This window comes from Panicum virgatum, chromosome 7N (genome assembly GCF_016808335.1).
Source record: "Panicum virgatum strain AP13 chromosome 7N, P.virgatum_v5, whole genome shotgun sequence".
Taxonomy (NCBI): Eukaryota; Viridiplantae; Streptophyta; class Magnoliopsida; order Poales; family Poaceae; genus Panicum; species Panicum virgatum.
In genome coordinates, this window is record NC_053151.1 from 38,212,862 (window position 1) to 38,225,250 (window position 12,389).

The 12,389-nt window shown below is 50.9% G+C and overlaps 2 protein-coding genes across 3 annotated transcripts; one reads left to right on the plus strand and one right to left on the minus strand.

Annotated features, from left to right (window-relative positions):
* Positions 1–4,851: 4,851 nt before the first annotated feature.
* Positions 4,852–8,146, plus strand: LOC120683150 (mRNA cap guanine-N7 methyltransferase 2-like). Of its 2 annotated transcripts, XM_039965179.1 has the most exons (12): positions 4,852–5,183; positions 5,592–5,722; positions 5,837–5,915; positions 6,013–6,107; positions 6,225–6,296; positions 6,389–6,498; positions 6,753–6,863; positions 6,946–7,038; positions 7,176–7,244; positions 7,423–7,511; positions 7,591–7,688; positions 7,782–8,146. In XM_039965179.1, exons 1-12 carry the CDS (start codon positions 4,877–4,879, stop codon positions 7,896–7,898), a joined length of 1,371 nt encoding a protein of 456 aa, XP_039821113.1. In that variant the 5' UTR covers positions 4,852–4,876; the 3' UTR covers positions 7,899–8,146. The 2 variants fall into 2 exon arrangements, 1 of the variants encoding a protein (XP_039821113.1); XR_005678684.1 differs by lacking the exon at positions 7,423–7,511 and having other exon boundaries at positions 4,864–5,183.
* Positions 8,147–9,796: 1,650 nt separating this feature from the next.
* Positions 9,797–10,520, minus strand: LOC120683305 (rRNA 2'-O-methyltransferase fibrillarin-like). The gene is made up of 2 exons (XM_039965376.1): positions 10,401–10,520; positions 9,797–10,307 (listed from the first exon to the last, which is right to left on the minus strand). Exon 2 carries the CDS (start codon positions 10,222–10,224, stop codon positions 9,799–9,801), a length of 426 nt encoding a protein of 141 aa, XP_039821310.1. The 5' UTR covers positions 10,225–10,307; positions 10,401–10,520; the 3' UTR covers positions 9,797–9,798.
* Positions 10,521–12,389: the final 1,869 nt, after the last annotated feature.

The window sequence follows — 12,389 nt, forward strand, 5'->3', positions numbered from 1 at the left end:
CTCTAACGGGCGTCTCCCTTTTATAAAGCAAAGGAGGATGCGTACACAGGCGTTGGACCCCGACAGGTGGGCCCAACAAGGATGTATACTATACTGGAAAGATACTAATGGTGCTTCAGTGGTTGGGGATCTCTTCTCGGATACGCTTCCTCGTGCTGTAGACTCTCTGACCGAGGGGAGTCTTTATTTGTCCCATCGGCGAGGCGCCCGTTGGAGGAATGTAGCTTGCGGCGTAGTCTGTCGAGGCTACCGTGTAGGTGCCTTAATGGGCGAAGCCGAGCCATCGTATCCAACTGGAATAGTAGACTGACATACGCGGAGTAGGCGGCGCCAGCGACTGCTCTGTGCTCCTTGGTAACATGCACCCAACAGTGCAACCTGGCCAAAGCCGCCTCGGGCTTTGCTATGGCAGTGCGCACTTCCGCCTACTACATTGAATGCGGTAGGTAGGCGAGTCTTCCAGTGGAAGCCTCGCGGCCCCGCGCGCGTGCCCGCACCTGCGGGCGGGCACGTGACACGTGGCGGTCCCGGACCAGCCCCAGACGGGGTGTAAGTTCTACTCCGCTGAGGGGTCCGGATAGTATATAAGGGTCCAGATCCGGGACCCGTCAGGGCTCCGGTACTCCTGGGAGGTCTGGGACTCCGCGCAAGCTCCGGGGCCCCAGCTGTTTTGGCTGAGGGCTACCCCGGGATACGTGGCGCCACCGGACCCTTTCCAAGCGGGGAGCGGGTCCGGGGCTGTTTGCCGGGAGAGTATGGCTCCGGACCACAGGGGTCCGGCTGCTCGGTTGTTAGGGCGTAGTTAACGATAACTACGAGACTCTTGCCTAGACTCAGCAAGAAGGGGTACCCGGTCCTGGGGTACCGACAACATCGATGCTATCTCGAAGTTTAGGTTAAATCTATTGCAACAAGAACAAAGCTAAAACAATTAAGCAATTCAGATTTAAAGATATAGAAATAGGTATTTAAATGTTATTAACTCTATACTTTGTAAGTTAATCAGAGATTTTGCAAGGCATTAAAAAACATGTCAAACCTGCTTGTTGCCAACAAAACAACTTCTGTGACGACAACAACTTCTGCGACTCCTGGTGCGACTGTGCGAGGTGATCGTTAACGACTTCGTGCGTGCAGCCATGGACATCTGCTCTTGCCAAAGCATGCGCCACCGTAGGATATTGGGTGAGGGCAACAACAACTTCAAAAGCATGTGAAAGCAGCAACGCTTGCAGTTTCAAAGTAGCTTCAACAGAATTGAGCAAGGCATTAAATTTACAATCTTCACAATCTAAGGTTGACACAATAGTCAGTTTTAATTGAGCAAAACATTCAATTTACAATCCCAAATTGACACCAATTCAGAATCTCAAATCAACATCATGCTAGCGTTGTTTTGCCCAAGTTTGGACATCAACTTCTGAGGGTACTCTACAAAGCAGTGTGCCGTGGCCACTCTTCCTCCAGCGTGGGTGCCTGGCCCCACATCCTAATCCGGCATGCACACACTCGTCGCGGCTTCACTCCGTCAATCACCAATTCACCATGCCCCCGCCGCTCTCCTTCCCATGCCGGGCCACCTGCTTGCCCCCGTCCCTCTCCGCTGCCACGCATCGACAGCCGACCTAGCAATCCTCCACCGCTGCAGATGCCCACGAGGCCACGTCCTCCTCCTCCGCAGCGCAATGCTGTAGTTCGCGAGGGCGCCGCGGCGACGAATGAATGCAGCGCATCCCCGCAGATGAACTTGGATCTTGATGTGGCCGCCGGTGCTGGTTAGGTAGTGGAGCCGGGGAGGACGTGCGTGGATCTTGACGAGGGCCAACCGTACCATACCATGGTCCCTCCAGTCCAGGTTGCGGGGGAACCCGTTGATGGGGAGCACCAGTGCCCTGCACGTTCTTGTGACAGTCGTAGTCGCATTGCCGGCGCCGGCGACTTGGCCTAACGCCGACGAGGATGACGACATCGTAGCTACCGGGCGCATGCGGCTTGGTGGACGGCGGGCCAAGAACCTCCAACGCTCCTCCAACAAACCGCAGCCTACTTGGTCACGAGGATGACGGCGACGAAATGCATGCGCTGCGCCTAGACCGGCGAGCCGAGATGCACGAGGACTGGAGGTGAATGGGGTCACCGCTCCTGTCGCATGGAAAGGGTTGCAAGATACAGGGAGGGCGCGGCGCGGTCAGGGCGGCAGGACCGGAGGCGTGATCCACACGGACTGAGGAAAGACGGCGGGCGGGGTGGCGAGTATCGGGTGAGAAAACAATTAAGATTTTGGCAGAAACATGCTCCAACTCGCGGTTTCTATGGGTCTCCACCACCTCCCACCTCCCTCCACCCTGACAGATGGATCCGGCGTGAGGGGTACGACGGGCTCAGTTTGGGTGAGAAAGATTTTCAATTGTTTTCGATTTTTATATTATATATAGATGTAATAAAAATTAGGTAGGGGGCTCTACTGCCGATTACTTTTTTAAAAAAAGTAGCATGACGATATTTTGTTAAGAAAATCTTTATTCTACTAGTATCATTAAAATAAAGTCCCACCCTTATTGTCGTCCATGGGTGCCGCCTGTGCTTGCTGTGACACTCCATGCACAACATCCCCTCATGACTTTCTGTGCTCATTGTGAGCGCTCATCCCCACCGTGACGATCACAGTGGTCTATTGATATCATCTACCTCCACTGCGTGCTGCTGCTAGTGCTTGCCACAGTAATTACTTTGGGGAAGAAGAAGAAATGAAAAACAAACTAGCATCTCAAAAGTATTGATATTTGCTTTGGAAAATGTTGACTCTATTTTATTTATATGTAGCCTATAGAAAATGTTGATTGTATTGCTATCTACAAAAATATTTTATATGTTTTGAAAAATATTGATTATACTATTTTTTAATGTTAGTCTAATTTTTTTAATATTGTTAAATTTGTTATTACTTTGTTTTAGATTACAAGTCCTCCCCTTCTCGCCCACGAACAAGTGCAGCCCGTGTGACGGCGTCCGCTGTAGTTTTCTTCTTCCACACTACTAGAAGCATAATTAACTGATGTGAAAACTGAGCCAAAAAAGCGAGATCAAAACCAATATTTTTTTATCCTAAATTGGGTTCACACATCTAAATAACTGAATCAACTTTGATTTTTTATCGATTCTTGGGCTTGGGTAACTAAATAACCAAACTACTATCAATTAGGCCACCCAAAAGCAAGTACAACCCAAGCCCAATAAGCAGACCTACCTATATAAATGATTCTCAGAGCATATCTAAGAGACTCTTTATATTTTTCCTAGTTTATAGAAATAAATATTTTGGTGGAAAAAATAGCTTCCAATAGCCTCTTCAATTGCACATCTAAATATATTTATTCCGAATTTGTCGCTAGCCGAAGATGGAAAGCGAGAATGACTCTCTAGACTACGCAAAAGATATAGAAAAGTTATTGAAAAATATGAAGATATATAAAATAATTTTATTCAAATGACTCTCTAAATAATAATTTAGAGAGTAGATTTAGAAGGTTTTTTTTTGAGATGCTCACTCTCCGGTTCATTTATCCTGAAATCTTCACTCATCCATTGATCCATCCATACCCTAGCCCCAGTCTTCTCGTCTCTCCCTAATGCGGCGGCGGTGTCCTCCTCTCCTCCTGCAAGATTCGGTGTGTCGGGGCGCGCCAGCGGCTCCACCGGTGACGGACGGATGAGCGATGATGCAGGACTACCTTAAAATTGAGCCAAAATAAATTGCTAGTATTTCTCAGCCCACAATGGCAGAGCTAGACCCAAAACATGTGGGGGGGGGGGCAATTTGCAATGGAAAGATGCAGAGTAGAGGACTGTTGTGTGGGGGGACGGAGCTGATGCTAGCTGCTAGTCGACGCTCGGCCGTCCAGGCCCCGCCGGTCACCCGCTGAGGCGCTGAACTCGTCAACTCGCCGCTCGCGGATGCACAAGGCAGCCGGATATGATGATGTCGCTGAGAATTGCGGCTTGCTGTCATGCTAACCTGCTGTGTTGGACAATTTGGACTAGATAGAATATGGGCTCCTTCAGAAATTCACGGAAGCAAGGGGGTAGGGGGCGCGGAGCCCAGTTTGGCCTCCACTAGGCTCCGCCCCTGTCTGCCCACCAGCAGGAGCAGGTATATTTCATAAGGTAAGATCAAGTAGTGAGCCAAGCGGCCAAATCGAAGAAATGGCCCAACAAGCGAATCCTAAGCCCAGTGCCGCCTCCTACTACGCTTGACCTCCCGTCCGGCCCGCGCCCGACCCTGACGGTCGCGCCTAGCACCTGCCCGCCTCCGCCAAACCTATATATCTTCTGGTAGATTTTTTCTTATTCATCTTCCACTGTTTGAGATTCGTGCAAACAACCTAAGCCCTTGGATCCACTCCAAACCCTACCTCTTTCTCTCTCTCTCTCACCCTTCTTTCTTCCTGTGCGCCGCCGCCAGCCACCTGCGTGCCCACCCGTGCTGCTGCTGCGCGCTCCCGCCGCCGGCGGGCGCCTGCTGCTGCGCGCCCACCCGCCTGCTGCTGCTCCCCGCGTGCGGCCGCGCGCCTGCCTGCTCCGCCGCGGCTTTATGCTCCGCGTGCCGCCGCCTGCGTGCCTACCTGCGACGCCGCTGCCGCTTGCTCTGCTGCCATCGCCCTCCCCGCTGCTTGCTCCGCTGCCGCCGGCCACCGGCGCCGGAGAAGAAGCCGAGAAAAATATTGAGATTCAATATTTTCAAAATACTACTTCAATATTTTCGAAATACTAATTTAACATTTTCGAAAATAATAGTTTAATATTTTTAAATACTAGTTCAACATCAACTGAATTTTAATGGGTTTTATAGATGATTTGCTTAACCATCTGCGACAGGATGCATAGGGTGCCCCGCCCGCCTCTCCCCGACGGCCGCACTGCTCCGCTTCCGCCCTCCGCCCGTCGCCCGCTGCCCACCCTCCCCTACCCGGCTCACCCCAGCCGGCCGCCGCCCTGCCGCCCCTTCGCGCAGCGCCCCTACGCCTTGCGCGGCCGGCGGCTCCACCCGCCTCCCGGCGCGCCGCGCGGCTGCGGCCTGCGGCTTGCGGGCGCGTCTGTTCGCTGGGTCCAGCCTGCGCCTTGCTACGGCCGCCCGTCAACTTCCGCCGTCGTCGCCCACTGCAGCCCTCTGCCCGTCGGCACTGGTTCGTACAAACTGCTGCCCTTTCCCTTTGCTCTAATTGCAACCAGCAGTAGTGATTAATTGGTGTGTTGTTGTGTGTTACCAGAAAGTTTAGCTATGAAGAACGGAAACATTACTCTAGAATTTTTGGCTAGTGATTTGAATTTGTTTTTGCTATGCCTACCCTAGTTTCAATTCCTGGGTCCGCCACGCCGCGGCCCTAGCAGCTCACGGCAACCGCCATCTGGCAGGTAGCCGGCGACGGAGCAACAGTGCCTTCTCCTTTGATGGGCAGCACGCCCATCATGCTATTATTCCCCTCCCTTCCCATCCTGCTGCGCGTACTCAAACACCCAAACCCCTAATGTGTGGTATTTGTATTCGGATCTGACCATGATTTTACCTACTAAATTCGATCTTTTTGCAACAGTTATTGGATGTACATGTATACTGGGTCCGCCCCTGATTACAGAGATGAACGTGGCAGCGCCACCACATCTTCGCCTATATGAATTCGCCAAGACCGCTCTCATCAAAATTTTTGCCTTTCCTTATGCCACGGTCCGTTATATTGCTCCTCTCTTTTGTGGTTTTCAATTTGTTGCAAATCAGCGAGAAACTCAGCAGCAGAATCCTGAAACTAGTATTGCATTTGCTGGTTGCCAAATGTTTAAGGTCTGTGACTTGTATTGTGATGGTGGAGTTGATACGGACAAGTGGTGTGATGCCCAGGTTGGTCACTATATAGGAATCGGTACGCTGCCTCCACTAGCCTGAGCCCTCTATGGTCTATTGCTTTGACTGTCAACAAGATAATTTGATCTTGATCATCATACCAATTTCTACAACAGATGCCTCTGCATCGGGTGTCAGCGATGCCCGTGAGCTATGGGAGAACAAGAGGAAACCTTTCACTGCCGAGTTCATCGAGTTGGATCCTTCTGATGTACACCCTCCCTCCATACCTTCCTGGTTCCTACACACAAATGCACTAGTGCTGGCAATTGGCATGAATCTTCAGTGCTGACAGTTAGCTTTTGTTACATTTGCAATTGCACGGCAGGATGATTTCGAAGCTCAAGTGCAGGAAAAGGGCATCCAGGCAGATATTGTTTGTTGTATGCAGCACTTGCAGGCAAGTTGGCTGTTCTCTAGAGTTCTGGATCTGGAATATGATATACTTGTGAGCTTTGCTAATCTTCATAATTTATCCTTTTCGAGAGATAGTTATGCTTTGAGAGTGAAGAACAGGCAAAGAAACTTCTGAATAATGTATCATCACTTCTCAAACCTGGTGGCTACTTTTTTGGCATGACTCCTGATTCGTCGACAATATGGTACCGTCACTACATGAATTTGTTCGTATATCCTAATTTCTTCTCTTTTTTACTTTAAGCTATTATTAAATTAAATTATCTTCTAAGCATGGGTGGTCATCCACCAACTAAGCAAAATATGTATTGCTGGCATTTATGGCTTCACTGCAAATAAAGCTTAGTTTACCTTCTCTAGCACAAATTTAGTGTGCAATGTGCTTGGACAAACTCTGTTCTTTCTATCGCTATGTTGATTGGTATTTTGTGTTCTGTAGGACAAAATATCAAAAGAATGTTGAGGCTTCACATAATAAAGGCCTGAAGACTGTTCCAAATAGCATTCGCTCAGAGAATTATACCATTACCTTTGAAGTTGAGGAAGAAAAGTATGAGCTGGAATTGTTTTGTTGATGCTGAAAAATTCTGTTACATTGACTTCCTGAGGGGATCCTTTGGTATATGGTGCAGGTTTCCCTTCTTTGGAAAGAAGTACCAACTAAAATTTGCGAGTGAAGCAGTATCTGAAAATCACTGCCTGGTTCACTTTCCCAGCCTTATGAGGTGATTCTTTCCTCATGTATTTTCAACATTTTGCTCTATAGCTTCATTGTCATGAAATCATAATAACATAGAACCTTTATAAATTCAAGCAAGTTGGGCGATAAGAGTTTTCACAATGCTAGGTTGTGTTGAAACAGATTAGCAAGGGAAGCTGGACTTGAATACGTGGAGATCCAGAATTTAACTGAATTTTATGATGATAACAGGTAGCTATTTCCATGTCAAGACCTGTCATTTTCATGGAATTATTATCTGCTGTCTTTAAGTTATTATTACTCGTCATCTGCTGTCCAAAGAAATGTAACGTTGTGACTACAACAAAAAGAAAGAAAGAAAAACGTGGATGCCCGAACTCTATTTAACTTTTGGTTCTGACTGATCCAGAACACAATTTGCTCCAATGCTTGGTGGTTACAGTGCAAGTTTTTTGGATGCTCGTGGAAAGCTTGTTACTCGTTCCTATGACATTTTAGGTAGTGTAGAAATTCTTCTTTTTGCCGTATTGGATCATAAGGTCCCAGTTTACTCAATGTTTCCACCTGGTTTCTGCAGGCTTGTATTCAACTTTTGTATTCCAGAAGCCTGACCCAGATGCAATACCACCTATTGCAACACCCGACTTGCATGATACTGATAATGCTCAGGAAGAGGTATGTTTCTTCTGCTTATTAGTAGCTGGCTGTAGGTTTTTCTTTTCTGTTTCATTGGAAAGCGTTGTTGGTCTCACACTTTGATTGAACTAGGATTGGCTCCGGCGGCAGCAGCCAGCCGATGACGGGAGGGGTCCGCATGCGGATGTGCTTCCCTTGGATCATGAGAAAGGCATCCTGGGTCCTGGACCTGCAGATATGAGACTTTAGCTGCTGGTAAATCAAATCCGGCTTGACGTAGGGGCAATGATGCTTTTATTTTTTTTCCTCCCACTTAGGACAATCTCTTGTGCTTCCACTAAGAGTTCACGAAATTGTAAAACAACATTACTAAGGAGGTCTGCCAATCTTGGCAGAGACACGTTTTCTTTGTACAATTTCGGCCTTGCCCAAATTGCCTGGCCGCAAGCTGACTTGAACCTAATCCAGTGCAAGCCCTCTTCCCCGCCGAGACCACATATTCTGATTGCAAGAGGTTTATCCAGCGTAAGTACTGGGTTATTACTGATGACGCACAAGTGGAATCTCTTCTTCATCAAATCTTTTTGCTTCCATAGGGTCCAATTCAGCCGTATTTGTCCATCAGCTTGAGCAATTCTAGTAGGATTGCTAAATTTGGGTGAACAAATGTCTATTTAGAAGCTCACTTCTAAATTTTGCACACTCATATGAGCCTCCACTCCAAAACGATTGAGTAAACAGGCTTTCATTTTTGGGGCTTTGGCGTTCATGCCCTCATTTTGATGTCTAATGGTAATTTTACCCCTATTTTTTTAACTTTGTGAATTTGCCCTTACGATTTCAAAATAAAGCAAAGATTTACCCCTATTCCGTGTCCCTCTCCTAACGGTGTCAACTTTCATTCAAAAAGACCATCATGTCCATCTACCCATATGATTTTGCCTCTATTTTTTGTTGTGGGACATAACTGCTAAACAGCGCACGGCTTGTCTTGGTTGAGTCTCTGGCTGCATGCAGGGCGCCATGCATGTACTGCGTTCGCCGCTGCTGCCGCACCCATGGTCGCGCACGCCGCGGACGCCGGCCGCTGCTGCCGCACCCGTCCCTGTCGCGCGGCATCCGCCGCTCGCTTCTGCCGCGCCCGTCTCGCCGTGTTCGCCGGCCGCTACTGCGACGCCCGTCCCGCTTGCCCGCGCCGCGTCCGCCGGCCACTTGCTGGCTACGCCCACCCCCGTCCGGCTCGCGCGCGCTGCGTCCGCCGGCTGCTATTGCCGCGCCCCTCGCCCGCCCCCGTCCGGCTCGCGCGTGCCGCGTCCCCCACCGCTGCTGCCGTGGCCGTCCCTCTCGCACGCGCCGCGTACCTCGGCCGCAGATACATCGCCCGTCCCACTGGCCCGCGCAGCTGGGACGACGCCGGCGCGAGCTGGGACGGGGGCCGGCGGAGGCAGTGAGGATGCAAGCCGAGACGGGGCGGGTGGAAGCGGATCCGGCCGCACGGGAGGGGAAGCCAGCGGGCGGAGGCGGCGCCGGCCGCCGGCCCTTCCTTCCACTCGAGCGGGCGGAGGCGGATCCGGTCGCACGGGAGGGGAAACCGGTCTGCCGCTGGCCGGGGGTGCGCCGTACCTGCGCCAGAGGGGATGCGCCGCGACTACGCCGGAACCGGGCCGCGCCCGCGCACGAGGCCGAGCCATGCCGACCCTCGGGCTGGGGCCGAGGCCGGACCGCCGCCTCGACCCGCGCCGGGGCCGGACCGCCGCCTCGACGCGCGCCGACGCCGGGGCCAGACCGCGGCCTCGACCTGCGCCGCCGGGCGCGCCGACTCCGGAGCCCGACCGCCTTGACCCGCGCGGCCGCGCCGCCTTGCAGAAAGAGATGAGAGAGACGAGGGTGGGAAGAAAGAGATAAGAGAGACACGAGGGAGGTGCTGCCGGGTGGGATGAAAGGATAAGGGGCAATCTAGTCTTTTCCCCTTATTTTGCAAGGTATTTTTAGTTGTTTATTTTGACTGCATGTGACGGAGCTACAACCAGGGGCAAACGGAGCCTTTATTTTGAAAACACAGGCACAAATTCACAAAGTTTTAAAAGTGGGGGTAAAAATGTAATTGGAGCTGCTAGCAGGGGCAAGAACACCAATCTCCCTTCATTTTTTAACCTGATAATTGAACCCCACCTGTCATTCTCTTTCCCTCCCCTGCCCGTCCGAGCCCGCGTGCCTTGGCCCCGCGCGCGCCACCGCCACCGTCTGGCACCGCCGTCCGCTCGACCCCGCACGGCCCGCCTCCCCTGCCGGTGCCACCTCTCCTGCCTGGCACCACCTGGGCTCCCTGTAGCTGGAGACCGAGATCTCCATCCGGGCCGCCGCCGGCGACGATGCGCCCGCGCCCGCGCAGGAGCCCGCCGGCAACGAGCACCGGCACCGTCGTCGGCAGGAGCCCGCGGTGCTCTGCCAGCCTGCCCGCGCCCCTGTACCCGTAGCAGTGCTCCTCGCCCTCGTCCTCGCCGTACCCGGCGCCCTGCTCGTACGGCTGCTGGCCCTCCTCCTCGCCGTAGAACCTGCCGCCGCCGGCCGGCATCTGCTGCGCGTGGTCGCGGGGCTTGTGGTAGTAGTACTTGTCGGTGCCCACGCAGTCCTTGCGCCCGCGGATCTCAAAGGTTCCTGCACTCGACGGAATAATGGAGATTGGAGAGAGCGTGGTCAGCGGCCGGCCGGGTGAGGGGGAGCAAGAGTGACAACGACGAGCGTGCCCACCTCTGTCGGGGTCGTAGCCGCACCCGGTGCTCAGCGCCTGCCTCACCGCCAGCACCGACGCGCCGTTGGAGAACCGGAAGCTCTTGGCGGCCACCTCCTCCACGCACTAAACGCCAGCTTCGTCTCCTCCAGGCAGGGCCCGCCTTGTTTGGATGCGCGCCAGAAGACCATCTTTCCCGCATGAAGGACCAAATGAAATCTATTTCTAAATTTTTTTTAGAAATGGGTGTAATTTTTCGCGACGAATCTAATGACAGTAATTAATAAATAATTTGCTATAGTGATACTACAGTACCCATCCTCTAATCGCGCGTTTAAAAGCCTCATTAGATTCTCCAGAGTCACTAGCGCGGAGTTCTAAATGTAAATTGACTTTGTTTGCCATCATAATAATCGATGAAAATGTCGCTCTTCACTGGCGCGCACGCCAATAACTTCCGCACGCGCCGGAGCCGGTCCGCTCGGGCAACGAGATCCTGTCCAGCGCATGGGTGGCGGAGGCGGGCAGCCGGCGGCGGGATCAGGATTGGATCTGCGAACGCAGGGAGGAAGGACAGAAAAAAAATAAACCCACAGTTAGCAGCCCAAATAAAGGATCTCACCCTGCATGGCATGGGTCCGGATCGGATCGGCCTTGATGTTGCCCCTCTACCCCGTTGGAGTAAATTAAGGTTCTAGGATTGACCCGCACTGCACGTCATAAAAATCCAACTGCCCCACGGGGAACCTAGGGTCGCACCACGAGAATAACCGGCGAGCTTATCACGGGCGCTTGGTTAGGCAAACGGCTGCAGGCCTGCTGGCACATAAATGTACTACACGACACCATAGCAGGGCACATTAACATATTCAGAAACCAAGCATTCAGAGACAGATACGACACATTCCCAATTAGGTACTGGCGCAAGTGAGATTTTGAATCCCATGACGCAAGTGACTCCATGCATAACGATGTTTAACAAGATAGGTAAGTTCAGATAAGGCACTGTAATGCCACACTTGGAATTCTAAGTTCCACAAAGCAGATTAAGATAGACTAAAAACAAAACGTCTGGAATGGCATGAATGGCATTCCTGCTGTAGAGTCTGGGAACCTTGAGCGACGGCCTCAAGAAAACCTTCCCAGGAACTCTTCTCAAGCTGGCCATGGTTGCCAAGCAACTGCACAAAAGTAAAAATAAAAAAGACAGAAATCAGATTACTTGCACTGGCAGACACATGAAGGGATAAAAGCTTAGTAAATTGGTAACTATCCTGTCTAAAATACCAGACACACTTTCTGCATATTATTAAATCATTCAAAATGACCCCTTCCATATCAAAATTAAGATCAACATTATATATGTTTGCTTGAACTGCTGATGCACCCATGGAGAGTAATGTTGGCAACAAGGCATCGCCATAACAGGGTAGTAAGGTAATAATGAAATTTCAAGATAATATTTGAGCGAATTGGCTGGTCATATTGTCAAACTTTGTTCATAAAAGTTAAATTAATATTGGCCTGGCCATAACCATATAACATTAAATTTCATGCTCATCCACGTAAAAGAAACTGTTAGTAACTTGCATATCTTGCTGCCTCGTAGTTTCTATCTATATGAAAGAAACCGTTAGGGACTGCATATCTTGCTGCCTGGTAGTTTTGCTAGACAATCAAAATTGCACCTCATAATGAACATATGAACAAAATGTATTCAGCTGAAATAAAACCTACTGGAGAAATTTGGGGTGGGGTGGGGGGGGGGAGAGAGAAATTTGAAAGGCCTATCAAAATAACAGCGGAGATGAAAATTTTTGCACTCACCGAGTAAATATGGAGATGGAAGTCCATTTAGTCACCCTGCTGGAGTTTCTTAACTGTACGAGTAGGAAAACGCACCCAACGTGGACAGGAAGTGTTCTGTTGAGCTCTTTATCACTGCGATCGATCGATGATCTGTCACTGAATTTAATTGCCTTGTCCATTTATCGTCGGATACTAGAAAG

Bases quoted from the DNA above. Each gene is read 5' to 3' on its own strand.
- LOC120683150 (XM_039965179.1), top strand. From the start codon at position 4,877: ATGCATAGGGTGCCCCGCCCGCCTCTCCCCGACGGCCGCACTGCTCCG. The intron at 6,499-6,752 runs GTACCGTCACTA...TGTGTTCTGTAG, and splicing joins CCTGATTCGTCGACAATATG to GACAAAATATCAAAAGAATG. The intron at 7,512-7,590 runs GTAGTGTAGAAA...TGGTTTCTGCAG, and splicing joins TCGTTCCTATGACATTTTAG to GCTTGTATTCAACTTTTGTA.
- LOC120683305 (XM_039965376.1), bottom strand. From the start codon at position 10,224: ATGCCGGCCGGCGGCGGCAGGTTCTACGGCGAGGAGGAGGGCCAGCAG.